Source organism: Chiroxiphia lanceolata, chromosome 8, assembly GCF_009829145.1.
Source record: "Chiroxiphia lanceolata isolate bChiLan1 chromosome 8, bChiLan1.pri, whole genome shotgun sequence".
NCBI classification, from domain to species: domain Eukaryota; kingdom Metazoa; phylum Chordata; class Aves; order Passeriformes; family Pipridae; genus Chiroxiphia; species Chiroxiphia lanceolata.
In genome coordinates, this window is record NC_045644.1 from 7,218,798 (window position 1) to 7,238,421 (window position 19,624).

Genomic DNA, 19,624 nt, shown 5'->3' on the forward strand with positions numbered 1-19,624 from the left:
GGTTGGAACTGCAGTAAACAGAAGGTTGAATGTTGTTTTTATTTAGCTCTGCTTTTCATGGTAACTTTATCAAAAGATAATAATTAAATTTTTCAGTACTTTTTTGGGGAGATGCTCTGATTGTCTAAGTAGTTATGTGACTCAGTTTCAAACAAATGTTATTCTAAACTTTCAGGAGGCTTTTAGACTCAAACATGTAAGTCCTATTGATAAATTCACCAATCTATTACAGCAAAACTTCAAAAGTTCTGAATTGGAAAAACTAGTTTAAGGAATCACATTTTGGTTTGGTTTAGAAAATGGCTGTTTAGGGGATGTGAAAAAGGATATAAAAAAATACCAGGAGGTTGTCATATATTCAGAGATCTGCATATTTACACATATAGTTGTGTGTATAACCTATCTTACACACAACTGATTTTAACTTATGCATTGTTGCACTAATTAAACAGTATTTTTAGAGATTTTTTTTCTATTTCTTCATGGAATGAATAATTAGAAAAGTCAAAAGATATTTCTGCTCCCAGGATGTGCTCTGCCCTCTGGGTGCCCAGGCACAGCCTCAGGACCCTTTGTGCAGGATCCTTCCAGCCCCCCCTCTCCTGGTTCATACTGGGGTCCCTAGAGCAGAGTCTGTAATTTGTCTGTGTTAATCTTCATGTCTCTGATGATTGCCCAGTGCTCCACTCCACCTAAACCCCTTTGCAAGATATCCTGGCCCTCAGGAGTATAACCAGGTTATCTGAAAATTCAGCATGGACTAAGTAACTCATGAATAAAATTGGGACACTAAGACTACTCTTCTTGCTTTTAATACCTTTAAACTTATTTGTCACATGCCATCTGTCAAGAACTCCTAATGGACATACAGTAAAAGAATACAAACCCTGCCACCTGTCAACTTAAAAGCAAGGAAAATATTGAGATGCTTTTAAGGATAAAAACCCTGCAATTAATAATATTAAAAACTCTGAACAGGTCATTTAACATGCCATAATAATTTATTTAAACAAAAATCTGTCCCATTGTTAAACCATTCAGTGTATGAAGCTTCAGAGGGACCCTTAATAGTTTATTTGTTAAAGGGAAGTTTTATATACTCAATTACAACATTTTGAGAGTCTTGAACTCAATCTGGGAGGTAAGAGTAATGTAGCAAGGTTTCCATTTATCTTATCATTGCCTTGTAACAGAGCTTTCATCCTATTTAGCCTTATAAAGAGGCTCTTCTACTTACAGAAGTAAACGAGAATATTTGTAACTCAGAATTTTAACTTTGCTTTGAAATAATCTGCCTTATTGTGGACTTCACTGAAATCATGTTTGTCCTACCTTTTGTGGATATCAGAGTTTGTAATTCTTTGGTAACTTTGCTGTGATCGTACCAGATCCAGAAGAATCATCAAATTGCATTCTGGAAAAAATATATTATAGCAATGGTATCTGCACTAATAATAATGTCCAGCATAATAAATATTAAATAATAAAATTAATAATAAAATAAATAATAAAAATTAAATAATAAATAATAAATTAAGCCTTTTGTAAGTTAATTACTTTCTTGAACACAGTCTAAACAACTAATATAAAACTTATATATTTCAGCAAAAATTGTCAACTATAATGTAAAGGAACTAATAAAGTCATCCTAACATCATTTGATGTAATTTTGCTATGCTTTTCCATAGTGTTTTGCAGTTTTTTTGCTGTGCCACATTAGTATAACTGATAATGAAGTCCACATACCATCTTATTACAGCCAATGACCTGTATGACTCAATTCCGTAGTTATAAACTCTCGGAAGAGTTTATGCTATGCAGGTATGGAAATGTTTTCTATGCAGCTCCTCTCCACAAGTTACAACCAAGTCACACCTCCAACATGCCTCACTTTCCTTAAAGGTCTCCAGCAAAATAACTCAGAATACTCTCAGAATTAAAAGCCTACTGTTTGGTTTCCTGTAGTTTTAATCTGTTACTTATTCTCCTGACCTAAGCAGATCTCCTCTCAATATGTTGATCTTTCCTCCTAAAGTAGGTTTAAAATGCATATAAACCTATCAGTGCACATACATATTTATGAATAAAACTAAGCACACAAACTGTGGTACAGCCTTCTAACCACTCTTATTGTTCTCCACCAATGAGTTACTCTATGTTGTCAACATTCTTCTCCAGCTGAGACCTTTGCAAAACTAAGTACAGTGGAAAATTTCATATAATTTGCAAATGACACTCCTGTATAGTTATCCCTATACAGGGCTTGTTTCTTTTTAAGCCTAGGAAGAGTACATTGTTTAATTTGTGATCCATCTCGACTCTGTTCTGTAATTCTGCCTCTTAAGCAGTCATTCCCAAATGTATTAATGTTTAACTGACTACTTTTCCTTAAGTATAACACATTTTACTAGGCTTTCCCAAATTATGCCCTGCATAAAGCAAGGTTAATTTGCATTCTGATCTTGCATTTCAGGATTTGCTAAACCCCTGCATTCTCTTTCTCAGCCTGGTCTCCTGCCCAGATTCAGCAGTGATATATTTTATTTCATCATGTAAATTAGCAAACCCAATATTTAATAATATTGCATCTAGGTTATAGCTTTCAGAATTCTCAGGCAGAATTAATCCTGGCATATTTTAAGAGTAGGACACAGGACAGGGTTTAACAACTTTCCAAAAGCTGCCATACCTGTAAATATCTGGCCTATGGATATCTGAAACTTCATCTTCACAGGTTATATATTTCCCATAACATGTACATACAAATGTTTAAATCACTTTTAAAATCAAAGCTTCATGAAGAAGCTTCCTGTTGCCTTGCAGGGCTTCACAATCTGATGTGCACTGTCCTCCTCACTTTCACACATCAACACAATACAGCAACTCAGCTACACTGACAAATTCCATACAGCTCCAAAGTTAAGCTTCTTCCAGATGTGCAAGGGGAGGAGGAGGAGAAAGGAAGATTGTGAATCTGAAAAAGTAGTCCTTAAACTAAACCTTAGGCTACAGCAAAAAGACGAATTGCTGTGAAGAAGCTGAGAAGAAAATACCTTCTCAGAGCCTACAAATGCTCCATAACACCAGAACAATCTTTCAGCATTAACCCAGCACTGACAGACAATTCTGCTTTGCCTCAGTGGAGACTTCAGAATTTTGGAGAAGTGGCACTGCAGAGGTTGTTCTAAGCAATAAATAATAACTTGCAATCAAATACTTAATTCCAAAGTAAAGGAGAGGATTCACTGGGAAAACCATTAGATGATGACTCAATTTCTGGAACCTAAGAAATTCCAATCTTTGGAAGTGAAGAAGGACTAAGCTTATTTGTGAGGAATAACAAGAAAGCTGCACAGCAGAATAAAACCTACATAATACAAAGGTTTTCCATTAAAAATCCTGGATCTCAAAAAAAAGTCCCTAATTACTAAGATCAATACTAAGATAATGATACAGTAGGACATGCCTAGGAATAAAAGGTGGTGTCGTTAAAAAATATTTCTCAATTTGCTTATCTTACTTGGGATGTTCATAGCAACCAATCTGTTCAGTAATACATGAGACATGAATCTCTCCATCCCATAGAAGAGAAATGCACTACAGCTTGTCAGCAGCTGCTCCCACTCAGCTTGGCTGAAAGGAAGGAAGAACAAAGAAAGGAAGTTACTTTTATCTTACTATTTACAAGAATACCTTTTCACAGCAAGCACTTCAGTGTTATTTACTCCAGAAATAATTACAACAGAAGTCAGCATGCAAAGCAAGGAGAAAAATCAGACTGCAGAATTCTATGAAAAATGTGGTAACTCATAGGGACTAATTAATAGCAGCTATTTTAATACAGGGGTATACTAAGTTTAGTAACCTCTCTTAGTGAGCAAGAGGCATAGTGTATTTTTAGATGAATACCAGTCTCTCCATAAAAAAATAAAATAAAATCATTGCTGTATGCATTGTGCAGCTTTGAAATCCCAGTCTTTAGTCTAACATTCAAAGGCAGTATTTGTATAGGCACCAATTGCACAAAGCCATTAGGGTTTGAAAAGAGATGTGGATAATTAGCTCAGCTGGCAGCAAAACCTGCAATTTGATAACAACCATCCTTCTAATTGCTAGGAAGAAATACTAAAGAATCTACTCAGTGACATTAACTAATTAGGGAAGATTCCAAAGGACTGATTGCTAAAACAGCAGTTAGGAAGGAACATCCAGTGATGGCCATGTTGACTCATAGGACTTGTCACTGCTTGACCTCTCGAGATCCCTTTTATCCCTCTATGATTTTGATCTTAAAAGTAAAGTACTTCTAGAAAAACGGTGTGTTTATGAATATATTCCATAAAATGGTATTATCTCCATAATCAAAGTCTGAAATTGGGAACTCTTGAGATGCACCTTGACTACTTTGCCTCTGAAATCTGTACTCCAACCTTACAGCTGACTCAGGGTACATGGAGATGCTACAGGTTTTAACACTTGGATTTAAAAACATTTATAAACAAAGCCAGAAATTACACTTATGCTCACATGCTTATTCATCAAAGACTGCACCAGGAGACTTTCTGTCAAAATCAGATTATCTACATATACAGCAACTCTGACAAAACCCACCAGGCTAAATCCCTTTGTGGCACTGTATTTCAGATCCCTAAAATATTCTGTCTACAAATCTAAATCTGTGTTTGAAACAATAACAATGGTCTGCTGTGTGTTTACCAGCTCAGGAAAACTTGACCCTATTTTTATGACCGAAGACTCTGAAAACAGGCACAATTTTAAACAAGAAACATGGATAAAACAAGAAAGCAGACAGAATATTACATACCTTGGAACACGCACATTGCCAGTGACACCTTCCCACTGCGCTGTGAACAGGTCACGGTATTTTTCTAGAATTTCCTTTATTTTCTGGGAAGGACTTGAAGCTTCTGTAATAACAGAATTTCATCCTTATGAGCATAACATGCTACAAACTACACTGGGAAATCTTAATTTCAAAAATTTTAAAATGACACTATAATATTTACAGGTCATCATTAGATGAAACCTAAGTCTGGCTTTTAAAATTGAAGCAATTGTGACATTTTCAGAGTAAAAGTGTGATTCCCATTTGAAAAGTGTATCTTATAATGGACAAGAATTATTTGGTAGACAGGTTAAAGACTTTAAAAGCACAAAGAAAAAACTGTAGATACCCTGAGGAAAGGGTAAAGAACTGAACACCAGTACTGCTCATGCAGTTCTGTTCCAGAGGCTCAGAGAGGACTTAAGTAGGTGGATAAAACAACTGAATTTCCAGAGTCCTGATTTCAGAAAACAAGACTCCAACACCACCTCTGCTCTCTAAGGACAATGCACATTTAATGACAAATTGTTTTCTCTTTTTGACTATATTTCATACTAGTGTAAATTAAAGATAGACACTAGAGCCAGATACTGAGCACATGAACAGTGGTTTATTTCGATCTGCTGTGAAGGAGAAACTGCAAATGCATGAAGCCATTCTCTGCTATGCCACTGGTTGGTCAGTAGCTGCTTTTCTGTTGTGTTCAGACTTAAAAACTATTTCAACAGCTGAAGGGAGCCAACAAGAGAGATGGAGAGGGACTGTTAATAAGGGTCTGGAGTGACAGGACACAGGGAATGGCTTCCCACTGCCAGAGGGCAGGGTTACATGGGATATTTGGAAGAAATTCTTCCCTGTGAGGGTGGTGAGGCCCTGGCACAGGTTGCCCAGAGAACCTGTGGCTGCCCCATTGCTGAAAGTGTCCAAGGCCAGGTTGGACGGGGCTTGGAGCAACCTGGGCTAGTGGAAGGTGTCCCTGCCCATGGCAGGAGGTGGAACTCATCATCTTTAACGTCCCTCCCAATCCAAATAGTCTGGGATTCTGTGATTCAATTAAAATCCTCCATTAACTGTTACATTGTTTCACTGATGCCCCATTTACTGTTCTGATGAACAGCTAAGCTTTTTTGCCAACATCTTTATGTCATGACTTCATTTTTTGGTACAAAATTTTCTCAATTCCATGGATAAATGATGAAGAAATTATTATTTAATATATATTACCTGCTTCACTTCCTTCATTATAGGGGTCCACAATGTCTGATAAACAGTTAAACAGAAACAATGTGATTTAAACAACAAAAGAAGAAAGTTTAGCTGATACACCTGGATCATAGTTTGTGAAAGGATACATTTAAAATTACGAGCATCAACACTCAAGGGTAAATCACGATTAACTGTTGCCTACAATTAAAAAGAATACATATTCTACTGCATGTAAAAGTTTCAATCAAATATTAACAGTATTGCATGCTTTCTGTCAAACAACTAACAGGAAGATGTGTCAAAAAACTGCAGGATTAATGAAAATGATACTCAATTTTCAATGGAAATTAAAAGCATAAGTTATTCTGCATTATCTAAAATGCACAGACACCCATTACATACATACACGTGTCTGCACATAGGCAAATACAGATATACATTTATAAAAACTCTGTGTATACACTATATGAAATATATTGTTGCAGGACATCTTTTAGTAACTTTAAATAGCTCCCTTGGTGGGTTATTAAATATGTCCCATTTACAAAGTACAATTCTTCCAAGAAGTAACTCCTTGCAAAATCAACAGTAAGCAAAATTTTTATGGACTTATGTGGCATTCATTCTACTTGAGAATTCTAGCACACATAATGAGCTTCTATGCAAGCCACTTGAACACTTTTCTATGCAAGTTCTCTAACATTTTTAACAAAAAATAAAAGCTATTCCTATAAAGTTTATTTAAAAAATGTGGAAAGTTCACCATTTGGACACTCTTTTTCTGACGTGATTTTGATTTTGTTTCTTTAGATATTTCAACATCTGTCTCTGTGAAATTGAAAAGAAATTTTTTTAAATATAATAATAGGCAGTTTTAGAAAATAAATGTCCTCAAAGGTTTGCACATATATATATTGTAGTAACAACAACAACAATAAACAACAACAATAATAAACAGTGATAACAACAACAGGTTAAAGCGGAAAAATTAAAATTCCTTTCAGAACACAGCAAGGGAAGAACATTACCCAAACCTTCTTGCCTAAAAATACTGGCTTTAAAGAGGAAAACAAGCTGGAGATGTGATCCCTTACACATGAAAATGCTTCATTACACTGCCAATTTCAGATAGAGTTGAGCACTGATTATCAAAGCACTTTCTAGGCCTATTGCCACATTTAATTGTTGATGTTAATGGAATTATTGAAGCTTCTGTGGGACACACATATATCAAAAGGAAAAAGAAAGCATCATATTTGAATTGGAATTTTTATTTGTTCAAGGGAATTTTAAAAAGCACAGAAAAGTGACTTCTATTTCTCACTGTATATATGACCAGCACCCAGAGCACACGTTTCAGTCACTGTCACTGGAGTGCCCTGAAGGCTGGGGGCAGTTTGAGATCCACATTCACACTGCTCTGGCTCATGTTCCCTCAGTCAGTGGCCACTGTCACAATCTCATCAACAGAGACTTTGCAACTCTGCTCTCTCATTTATCTGCTTCTAAAATCAGGCAACCATAAGGAGTTTCACTTTAAAAAAGGGAAAAACAGAAATGGAAAAAACCTGACGTTATAAAACTTGTATTTCTGCAAGACCTGTAACAGGGTATGAGTCTGTATGTAAACCAAAAATATTCTAATCTCAGGTTATTGACAATTCTTTCCCTTTAGAAAGAAGAGGTGAAATGAAGGCTAAATACTATTAAATATTACAGACACAAACACTATACAAGAACCTCCCTGGAACAGAATACTGTCATGGTATAGAGTGAGATTTTCTAAATTTGGTCTATTTTTTAACTTAGACTAAGTTAAATAATAGTTTTAATAATTTTATGTGGTATTACCTATGCATGAGCAAAATGCAACTTCAAATTTTTAACTTCAGTAATAGAAGCTATCTTTGGTTTATACAAAAACTGCTTACTCCCTGCATTTATTACTCACTTCTAGATCTGAGAAATTAGTTTTAAGATGACAGGAGGTCAAGTTTATCAGCTGTTTAACTACTTCATTTTAACTCATTTCGCTGAAGAGTTTCTGTAGGGTTCAAGTGTCTGCAGTAGGGAAGTTCATAAAGCCTGTGGGGATCTTATTTTGTACATTTGTAGCACAAAAACCAAGAAGAAAGTAGTTCAGAGATTAAAAGCTTTTCTCATTTGTTATTTTAAGCAGTCCTACTGTAATGTTAAAGAATATTAACAGAAGCGTAATTTTTTTTTTTTCAGTTCAGTGGAAAACAGCTTTAAAAGGTTTAAGACCATACTTGTAAACTTGGCCTGAAACTTTGCAAGCCATTTTAGATTCCACTGAGTTTTACATAATTCTTTAATGTACAGAGGTTATTTTAAATTAGGTACCATTGCATCATCAGCCTGTACATTGAAATAAGTCTACTGTACTATATAGTCCACCTAAAATACTGGAAACCTTTTGTACGTGTCAGCCTTCCAGTAAAATATACACCACCATTCATATTATTTAAACTTTTAAGTATCTTGTTTTCTGCATCATTATGCTAAATGAAAGAATATCTTTCATTTATCTTCCATAAATAAATACTGTTTATCTAATAGTACCTGACTCAGCCAAACGTCGTCGATTGTAGAGAATCTGGAGAGAAAAATCTCTGGATACAGAACTTATTCCTTCCTCTTTAAATATACTCAGAGCTTCCAAAGGCAATTCCATAAGTAATGTATCCCCTAGTAATACCACACACAATTCTAAATCCATAGATGTCTCTAAAGAAATGTGACAGAACATGATTTAGTAGTTCTCAGTTTGTTTATAAATAATTGCAGTTAGATGTAAAAACCTAAATTTGCTCTATGACATGTGAACTTCATTGTACTGTGGATGAAATGCACTATGCAAAAATACTTCTTTTGCTACCATTACTCCTAAGATGTTCTCAAACTTCTATGCAGTTATGAGCACCAATTCTTCAGAGGGAAAAATATCCCCATATTAATAACAAACAATCTCACATCCAAGTCCAGGTATATGCAATACATTCAGGAAAATTATGTTTGGAACTGTAAAATTGGTATAGCAGTGTTTGGCTAAACAGCACAGAGTTGTAAAGGAACCCTTATCTAATACTATGTCTTTCTCTAGAAAAATTTTGTTTATGGTATTTAGGAAAAAAGTATTAAGTATTAATACTTTTCATATTTATTATGAAAACATTTCTGTTCTACAGAGAAAGAGCAAATGCATGGCAGACAATTTATCCACTTTCTGCAGAACTACTCAAGACATGTTTAGGGTCATACTACAGCACTAGCCTTGCACTGAGGCCAACAAACTGTGAGAGTCCATGAAATGCAGAAAAAGACAAAACACAAATTGATCTACAGACTTAAAAAAGCTCTTTATTCTAGCTTTTCTCTTGAAAAAAAATGATTTGTGATAAAGCCATTTCATTTAGGCATCTACAGCCTGTATGGTTTGGAAAACTAAATAAATGCAGAAGGATAATTCCATCCAGCATATAAATCGTCTCTTTGATAGTACTCTGAAATGATTGACTTGATATAGAAAATAAACCAGACAAAACCAAGGCTTTGTCTTCTCCCTGCTTTAAATAAAATTAAAACTAAACTGACTGGATCTTGGTATCTGTCTGTACATATGCACACACACACACATATTGTACTCTGAGGAGCACATACCCCGCATTCCAGCTTGTTTAGTATCCTTGTCCTTCATGTTCTTTTTTCCTGATTCAGCTGCTGAAACTGTTACACGCTGGGATTCTCTGGGAAGAGGAATTCAGTGAAAATATTATCAGTACTAATACTGGTGTAAGTAAAAATTTTCACAGGAAACACAAAGACCAAACTGCTTCAATGCTTCCAAAATTAAATTTTACACAAAGGATGTGCTCCCTTTGGAGTTCCTGTCCTCTGGAAATCCCATCTTTAAATAGTTTAATTATAATGTTGCATACTGAAGTGTAAGTGTAACTTAAACTGGAGAATGGTGCTTGTTAGAAATGGCCATTAGTCTATCATGTGGCTCAGTTCTCTTAGTCTGGCATATCCTGCATATCCTGTCCTTCAGGATGTAAAACCTTCATTCAGCAGGCCACCCTTGCTAAAACCATTCCTTTATTTGAAGGACTTGAGTCAGAGCTCTGTCTTCACAAATGATAATCAAACAAGTCGACATGTCTTACCTGATAGCAGAAAAATCAAACTGTGACAGCACTGGTTTCAGATATTCTTCCATAATTTCTAATATTTCAGAGAAATCTGATGTCAAATCAAGTCCATTATCATCTGTTTTGTCTGTTGGAGTCTATCACACACATTGAAACAAAAATTGGAATGCTTTCCCCCTCCATCCTGGTTAAATACCATTATTTATATAATTTTTTAAATATTAAATCAGAGGCTAAATCAAGTAATTTGAAACATCATAAAATGCAAAATATGAAAAGTCAGTTTCAAAACTACTTTACTTCAAATTTCCTATCGGCATTTTCCAAAATATTCCAACATAGCAATCAGTACAAGATGTCAATATTTACTATTTAAGCAATAATACACTTCAGCAATTTCAATGGGGAATGGCAGAAGAGCAGAAAGAAAAGACAATGTGCTCCACCAAAAAATGAGAAAAAATTGGGCAAGGACAACTTTGAGAAGTGAACAGAAGCTGCACGATGAACATAGAAGAAGCAAATGAAAACGTATGGAGAGATCAGCAGGGCCAATTTAGGAACAAAGTAAACAGAATGAAGAAAATAGATAAAGAGAGAATGGAACCATGTAGGAGAGGAGGACCCTGAAAACTGAGGCTTGTAAAATCCAACACAGAACCACTCCCTGGACAAAGGAGTTCAACCAAATGGTGAGGAGTGCTGGCATTAATGACTGGGCTCCTCACTCAGGCTCTCTGGGGTTGGTACAGGCTGCATACAGGACTAGGGGTTGTAACCCATACATTTTAAAAACCTAAGCCACTTGTTCTTGTCATCTGTTCAACCTGATGTTATCTCAGCACCTTGTTCTTTTACTTACACAACCACAACAACCTTTACATTGCCAATACAACAAGTATTGGCGATGGGTAAGAGAAAGCGATCAACGCTTCACCCATCTGCAATAATGGGTGTTTTAACTGGAAGATGCCAACATGATGAATAAAACAGAATTACAATTCAAGAACCAGATTTGTCAAAGTTGTGTCATTAATGACACAATGAAAACTTCTACAGAAAATTCAATATGATCAGTATTTTTTACCTTTATACTAATGATGGAAATAGGCCTATACCAGCTTTTGTTAATGCTATACTTAACAGTGAATTTTCCTGATCATTAGATAAAACCTAACTTTTATCTAACAAAGCCAAAATTAAAGTAAATTAAAATGCTAGGATGTAGACTTGTACATTTACTGTGTAGAAAACCATCTGTCACCTTGCAGATTAAAAGTGTTTGTGAAAGTCACAGGCTTTTCCAGTACCTTCGTGTTACACAACTTGTGCTCACTGATTGTAACAATGTCCTTAGAGAACTGAGCCTTCCTGCAGTAACAGAAAGCTTTTATCAGCTAGAATTTAAGAGGGTTCTTCAAACTTAGACTCCAACAAGACATGTCCTTGAAGCAAAATTTTGTGACTAACGGACTTGGATCAACTGTGTCCAAATAAGGAACTACAGTGCAGAAAATATTGTGTGCCCTAGAAAAACTTTTCTGTGTTGGAAAGCAGTAACAAATCTCTGGCTAAGGTAGTTTTATTTGATTACAGGGTTGCAATCTGTGATCCTGATTTTTTCCTTGGGACAGAATGGGCTTTCATGTGATATGAAAAGCAATGCACATTTGCAAATGTAAATCTCAGAAGTACAGTACATTTTCAAGTAAACTGCATCAATTTTCAATTCTGATAAACCACCAAACATTTCAAAGCTTCTGTATGATGATGAACACAGCAACAACAGCACAGTAAGATTAAATTTTGAGGCAGACTACACAGCACTTAGTAACTGTTAAGCCTAGGGATGCTACACTTGGAATAAACTGAAAAATTCTGCATAAAGAGTGTCTATCATATTTTTAGTACATATTTTTCACCCTCTTTTAAATCTAAGGTAATAAAATACATTACCACATCTGTTTTGGAGACAAACTCTTGCAAGTTCTGAATGACATTTTGTTTAAGGTGACTCTTCATTTTTTGCTGCTTGTACAGATGCACTTTTTCCAACAAAACACGAAATGCATCAGGATTCACAGGAAATCGAGACACTTTGGCCTGCACTGTTAAAAGGAGGATAACACCCCCTTAAGACTACTTCTGAGACATATTTGTACTTGAAGAAATGATTGTACAAAGACCACCAGTTTCTAAAGCCATGGTATTTTTTTTAAATTAAATACAGACATATATACAGAAATGCATAGTGAAAAAAACCTCTACAATTATTTATCTGTTACAACTTCAGCCTTCAAATATAAACAAAAATTCTGCAAATTGTGACTAGATACATTATACCTGATAACAAAACATATATTTAGGAATTTATTTTCCTTGATAATTAAGAAGAGTTAAAATTATTTGAAAAAGTATTTTGAAATTTTATTGACTGCAACAGTGAAAGCTATGAGCCTTCTCATAACATCACTGTAATGATTTTATATCTCAAATAAATATAAGAGGTGCTTACCCATCAACTGGGGGAGTTTTTCTTTTTGCTGTGCAGTGCTTACTTTGGGCATCTCAATCAATGAACTGTACAGATTTGATCTATGGAAAGAAGGAAAGTGCTGAGTAGATTATTTGACTGTTCAGCCTTGTTTATATGACTCATATTTATTAGATGAGTAATTATTACCCTCTAACTTAATGTGATCACAAATACTCTCAAAATGCAGGATCTACCCCCATCCTGGGTTCAAATCCCTGCAAAGCCTAGCTGGAACAAACTGAGAGTGGTAAGGTAAGTTCTTTTATTACTATATAGCCAATAAGGTAGACCTCCATTTGTTCCATGGCAATTATTTTAGAACTGGTGAATGCACTCAGTCAATTGCTATAACTCAGTTTATGAGTGGTTGCTGATTAGGCTGCAATCATCAGATAACTGGTGGCTTTATAAAGCTAAATACGACCCTTCCTAACATTTCCAGAGCATAAGCAATAGGGGCTGGAAACTACTAACAGAATTTAGGAAGATATCAAGAGTGGCCTGAAACCTTTCAAGTGACCTCTGGAGATTTAAGAGAGAATTAGGGAAATCAAAAATACAGAAAATGTCCAGCTTTGAGCTGCAGGCAGTTTCATTTATATATTAATTTGTTCACTATGCTAAAATTCAAGTCCAGCAAAATTAGAAGTGAAAGGCAATAAATAACCAAAATAGTGATTATTTACAGGTAAAAAAAGATGACATTTGTAACAAACCAAAATGATGAAATTTTATACCTGTCTTCTGAGTGCTGGAGAATAACTATGTAGAAATTGGATGGCAATTCATCCATTATATTAAAATGTTCAACAGGAATACAGAGGTTCCTCCATGCCTATTACAATAGTTGAAAAGCAGCATTATTTTCATAGATTTTAAAAACCCCATTCTTAGTTCTTTCATTATAAAATTGATAGTAATTTTAGGAAAGAAGGTACTAACACACACACACACACATATATATATATTAATAAAAAGGCCCAAACACTTAGCAGATGTGCCAGGACAAGCAACTCTGTCCAAAGAACAGGAAACACTTCCCTTGAGAGAAGTAAGCACTGGCACAGTTTGCCCAGGGAGGTTGTGGAATCTCCATCCTTGGAGATATTCAGAAGCCACCTGGACACAGTCCAGAATAACTGGCTCTATGTGGCCCTGCCTGAGCAGGGGGGTTTTACAAGATGAGCTTCAGAGTTTTTCTAACCTCAACTGTTCTATGATAGTGTAATTTCTGTGCAGTGCAGAAGGATGTATAAATATTAAACAAACTAAAAATACTGTAACTTTGTCCTCTCTTCATAACAAGATGCCTTTTTTGGCAACTACACTATTTTTTTAGTTAAAATGCTATCAAATCCTAGCAGAATATTAGCAAAAGAAGGGAGTAGGATAATTCATAGTAATGTTTGTAAAAGTCCTTCAAAATCTTGCTAAGAACAGGCATCTCACCAACAAGTACTATAGACAATTGTATTTGGTTTACATGGCACGGTTTTGGTAGTGGGGGAAAGTGCAGGGGTGGCTCACAGAATCACAGAATTGTTCAGGCTGGAAAAGCCCTCTGAGAGGAGAGTCTAACTGTTCCCCCAGTACTGCCAACCCATCACTGTCCCGTGTCCTACAAACACACATAGGTGTCTCTGTGTGTGTGTTTATAAAATATATATAAACCTTAATAAGAAGCTCATCTCAAAGTTACCACTGAAGTAGCAGCCAGTTGCTGTTCCACACGTTTTAGAAGATCACTTGTGTTTCTGTTTCGTTTCAAATGATTCTGGAGATGCAGCAATGCTGCCAGCTGAGAGCTGCTGGTGTTGGATGTAGCCGTTAGGAGAATAGTCTTCATCATCATAGACACTGAACAGCTCTGTAAAATTTTTACATTTATTTTCCCTTACAAAAATTATACAAATACATATATACACTATATGTGTTATATCTATGTGGAAGAAACACTTTCTTGCTTTAAAGGTGAGATGAACTAGCAAAAGACTGCTGTTTGTGCTTACAGGCTAATGTAAACAGTCTGGTAATAATTTAGTAAAAGTTCTTAAATATGAATAGCTGGAATTGATTTCTTTGTCTACATTTATCATCTAGGTTCCTGCATTTAGTCATTGAAGGTCTACACAGAATGGTAAATATCATGTTTTGAACTCAGCCTTTCAAGTAAGCTGAGTCTGAACCATGAAATCCAGCATTAGCTGATTCTGATTTATCAGAAGACCTACCCAGTCCACTCCACCCACGGGTGCAAATTTAAGAGTTGACAGAGAATCAGGTGCTTTCTGCTTATCATAACTTCCTTCAGTTGTGCTGATAATGGCAGGAAGGAAAGTAGTATAAGGTGCTTTTCTGTATTTCTGTATCAGAGATCATTGTGTAGGAACTATGTGCTATTCCTTCCTGATGTGGGGAATATAAGCCTCAGAGCTACTCTGCATCTTCTCTGGGATGGAGGGACGTATTCACAGGAATGATTCACACACCTTCAAGCCATCTATGGGACCATGCTGTGCACGTGTCAATTTGACAAACTGAATACAAATGTTTCTTACACACTTCAAAACAATGAATAAACAAATCCAGAGAAACATTTTTAAAATTATTTCTTAGGGAAGAATGAAACGTATTTTGTGGTAATGTCTTAGCTAATAAAATTATAGTAATTTCTTCTATTAAAATCTTTTCATGTACACAATCATCAATGCAAACATCAGGTCAAACACAACAGATAACACAATTGTTAAAAAGCTACCAATCAAATGATCTGAACTCAGCAAACATATCCTATATTTGATGACCTGTGCTACTCACCAGTTCTCACATGGGACCCTACATGTGTTCCGTACGACCAATTCTCAGGCTGTGCCAATACAGTTTTGCTTATGCAACTTCCAACATTCTCTCACTGAAAAGCAGCACAAACATTGCTGCCTTACCTGATGAAGTGCCAAAAACTGGCTTGCTGAAACTGGATCAAACTGTTGAAAGCATTCGGCCATTTCCAAGCTAGCAGAAGTCAGTACATCAGTCATGTTCTGACTGAATGCAATCCCCATACACTGCAGCAAAGCCTCACTGGACTGAGAAAGATACTTCTGAGCCATCTTATGTTTCTTCTAGATGATAAAAATAAAAGGTTTATAGTAAAATTAATATTAAATATTTGTTATATGTACACATATTACTAGTGTGTTAGAGAAAATAAGTATTGCTTTTTATGACTAATTTTCACGCTTCTTCTTTTGAAGGCATTTACTTAACACATGAACAAAATATGCAAATACAGACTAAGTATTTAGCAGACAACAACATCTGTTACACAACATTAAAAAATAAATGTTTTAACACAATACTTTCTTTTAACATAAAATCTGTACTTAGCAGAATAGACTGAATTCCAGGCAATATGAGTCATTCAGAACCAACGATCAATACAGTTGCTTCCAGTGACAGTTACCTACATTTAATCCAAACAAACCCACAAATCTCTTATCTCAGGTATTTATTCATTTTACTGGCATCACAAACTGTACATTCCCAATTCCTAGAGTGCTTTCAACTGCAGCAGTTAACAGAGATCAGCTCATTGAATTTTACACGTTTTGTGACAGAAGTACTTTGTTTGTTCCCAGTCTGCAAAATGTTATGCTCCCTTTGAAAGACATGTCTGTGAGGCAGAGAGGAAGCTGCCTGCTCATCTAGTCCTAGATGCTATGTGCTCATCAGTGGGAAACCACTGAGGGATAAATCATTCCTTTCTGGGAGCAAGTGGGAGAGCTCTCCTGGGAGCTCCCACATCCTGTGGGGCAGGACAGAGCGACACAGCAGGGCAGGGTTGGAAAGCTGTTTGTTGGAAGGTGTTCTGTAGACTTTTTTAATTTTGTAAGTTCAAGTTTGCGTTACAGACATTTCCAGAACTGACACGTTGCCTGTTATTCCATAAAAAGGAAGCACTCAAATTCTAATGAAAGCTCATATGCTAATGTACCTTTAATTCCTGTATTTTCCTCCTGTCCTTATCATTATGACATTTATTAGTCAGTAAAACACTGTCTGTCCCGTCCTGTTCTCTGCATTCTGCTGAAGACAGGGGAGATTTTCTAATGTCTGATTTAGCTTCTTCCTACCCATCACAGTAGAAAAAAAAAAAAAAAAAGAATAATTAATCATCCCACTAAGTAAGGCTGGCTTCATTTCTTTTCTGAAAGTCTACGTGAAAATTGAGTTTATCATAATAGAAATCACTACCTTAGCTCCTTGATGGTGAGAGATTTACTAATATCATCAGACATAAAAATTTCTTAATATTTTACAATGGCAATATGACCAACAGAAACTAAAAAGGCCCCCCCATACAACCTTTAAGATTTTGACTTTCTAATAATTGCCCTCCATTAATTTCTTCTGAATGCTTTAATTCATCACGGTATTTATAATGTCTCAATCAACCTTCCTTTTCTTACATGGGGTTCTTATTACAACAATAAAGAGCAGTTTTATACAACCTTATCTAGAAAAACATTGGGGCAGATAAACTGTACACACAGGAAATAATTTAAGTGCAGAAAAGAATGCATACCATAACATTGGGCTTCCAGTAAATCTCTGAATATACAGGATTTACATCAATGGCAAGGAAATGAAGAGTTTTTCCAGTCAGATACAGGCATTTGGATTTGATGTCAGGACAGCCTTTACAGAGATTCTGTACATTTGCTAACTGAGCCAGTGTAATGTGACCCACAGCACATTCCATATGCTTCCAATCCTGGCAAAATACATATTTAGGTTTATCTGCTCATATATACCCATACAGATAGAAATATACTTTTTAAAAAAATGTAACACATATCTATTCACATACCAAATATGTATGCCAAATATGATTACACTTTCAACTACAAATTACCTGTCTTTAATAGATACACAAATTCATTAACAACTGATTTAAATAAAAAAAAGCTCCATGTGAGATCCATAAGCAAAGTACAATCAATGCCAAGGAAGGCATGGGATAAGGGGAGGGTGCCCAATAAACCATCCCCAGGACTGAAATCACACACTTGAGCCTCCCTTGCTGCACAAATACAGAAATGGCCTGGAGGCCCGTTTCCTCAGTAGTGGAAGAAGTTGTGCTACGGAAAACGTCCCTAGGAAACTTTTTTATACCTTTTATGCAATTCATAGCACTAAATATTTTGTATTACCTGTTCTGATGCATTCTCTTCAATGATGAATGCCTCCACAATTTCATGAGATGACACCTCTCCCAATTCTTTACGCTTTTTCTCAGTAATAACAAGATGAAATATATCCAAAAGAATTTCTACAAGATTTATTTTCCTGTTAGCTAATTGCCTCATTAATGGGATACTAATATTTGTACTCTGAAATACAGAAAAAGCAATGTAGAATTCTAATGTCACGTATTTTTGCAAATTTACCTGATAAGAAGTTACAATGTTGTTTTAATTAAAGAAGCAAAGATTTTAGCAATCTCACCTCAACAGAGCAGAAACATTCCAATGAAGATATTTAAGTAATTTAAAAGATAAACTTCAATGTCAAATACATTACAAAGCAATCAAAGTAGTTGCATAGAACAAGAGCAGCGGGGTTTTTGCTTTTCACATTTTAAGTACCTGGTACAAATATCCAATTCCAAGAGTTACACATGTGTACATGCAGCTGGATGCCAGAGCATAATAATGGTACACACTGGAAAAGTAGGCTGCAGGCTTCCACTACCCCAATATACTGTTTTGAGGACAGACTTTCTTTATTTATAATAATGTTCTGCATAAAATTTTTTTTCTCCTGAGAAGAAACACTTTATGTTGAAGAATTTTTAACCTCTGAGGTATTTAGAGAATCAAAAATATCCCCAAGTTTATACTTTTTCTTTTGTAGCTATTAGATAAATTTCAGAATTAAATAAAATTGATAAAGGCCAAACAAATCCTCTCTTCGTCCCTTTTCAAAGTGTAAATTCTTTTGACGTGCAATATTTCAAACAATGCTTATCATTGCAAGAAGATAATCTCATTTGGGGCTTCCAGGAATTATCCAAGAATGAGTGAATATTACAACTAAACTAGATTTTTCTTAACAAGTAGGTGAAAAAAATATCCATACCTCATTAAATGCAAATAAACTCCGAACATTCTGAAACACTTCCTCAGTTTTGGATACTGCCCTCTGAGCTAAGTTGTAAGCATCTAGATAATGACTGTGTTTGTCTTTTCTGTTCCTTTCCTGCTTGGCAATCAACCTGAAAAAAACACCACCATAAATCCAAAGGAACTAACATAAGAAAATGCTTATTCTTATGGTATAAGTACTACTGAACATAGATAATAAAACAATTAATCTATCAGATTAATTAAATAGATTACTTAATAGATAAAAAGATTAACAAAATATTGTACAAGTGTTTTTTGAAACGTTCAAACAGGAGAAGTGAACGTTCACAAGCTGTTTTTCCAAAGTCTTTTTCCTGTAACTGCCCTGTTGCAGTGCAAGCAGATGTCAAGACTAAAAGAGAAGAAAGGCAGACAATATTCCAGAGTTTGTCTCTCCCAGTAACAAAATGGCCCAGGTACAAACCATATCCCAGTCGTTTTGAGGGGGTATCTTGGAAGCATCTGGGATTCCAGGGACACCATGTTCTGCACTTTTGCTATTGCACCAATTTCTAGAGAAACATTTCAACAGTAAGAATGGTAAAAGCCTGTAAATACTTGGGAATGACTGGTGTAGCTGCTAAAAGACCTTTGCAAATGGCAAGCCGAAACACTGACTTAAGAGACCTTGATACTTTGTTTTGACCTCAAAATAGAACAAAAATCACTGGTACCA

At 35.5% G+C, this 19,624-nt stretch overlaps 1 protein-coding gene across 6 annotated transcripts in view; it reads right to left on the reverse strand.

Annotated features, from left to right (window-relative positions):
- CFAP46 (cilia and flagella associated protein 46) overlaps window positions 1–19,624 on the reverse strand; it is a 64,312-nt gene that overhangs the window by 2,441 nt on the left and 42,247 nt on the right. For 3 of the 6 annotated variants that reach the window (XM_032694188.1, XM_032694186.1, XM_032694185.1), the window contains 18 exons: window positions 18,902–19,037; window positions 17,974–18,153; window positions 17,346–17,534; window positions 16,755–16,889; window positions 15,703–15,882; window positions 14,460–14,627; window positions 13,498–13,595; window positions 12,740–12,819; window positions 12,181–12,332; window positions 10,240–10,361; window positions 9,734–9,819; window positions 8,636–8,800; window positions 6,816–6,880; window positions 6,199–6,250; window positions 6,071–6,106; window positions 4,826–4,928; window positions 3,521–3,633; window positions 1,333–1,414 (listed from right to left, as the gene is read on the reverse strand). In XM_032694188.1, coding sequence (XP_032550079.1) covers window positions 1,333–1,414; window positions 3,521–3,633; window positions 4,826–4,928; window positions 6,071–6,106; window positions 6,199–6,250; window positions 6,816–6,880; window positions 8,636–8,800; window positions 9,734–9,819; window positions 10,240–10,361; window positions 12,181–12,332; window positions 12,740–12,819; window positions 13,498–13,595; window positions 14,460–14,627; window positions 15,703–15,882; window positions 16,755–16,889; window positions 17,346–17,534; window positions 17,974–18,153; window positions 18,902–19,037 — 2,142 coding nt within the window. Of the gene's footprint in view, window positions 1–1,332; window positions 1,415–3,520; window positions 3,634–4,825; window positions 4,929–6,070; window positions 6,107–6,198; window positions 6,251–6,815; window positions 6,881–8,635; window positions 8,801–9,733; window positions 9,820–10,239; window positions 10,362–12,180; window positions 12,333–12,739; window positions 12,820–13,497; window positions 13,596–14,459; window positions 14,628–15,702; window positions 15,883–16,754; window positions 16,890–17,345; window positions 17,535–17,973; window positions 18,154–18,901; window positions 19,038–19,624 lie in introns of those variants that run through there. The other 3 variants (XM_032694189.1, XM_032694187.1, XR_004358191.1) reach the window with 3 other exon arrangements.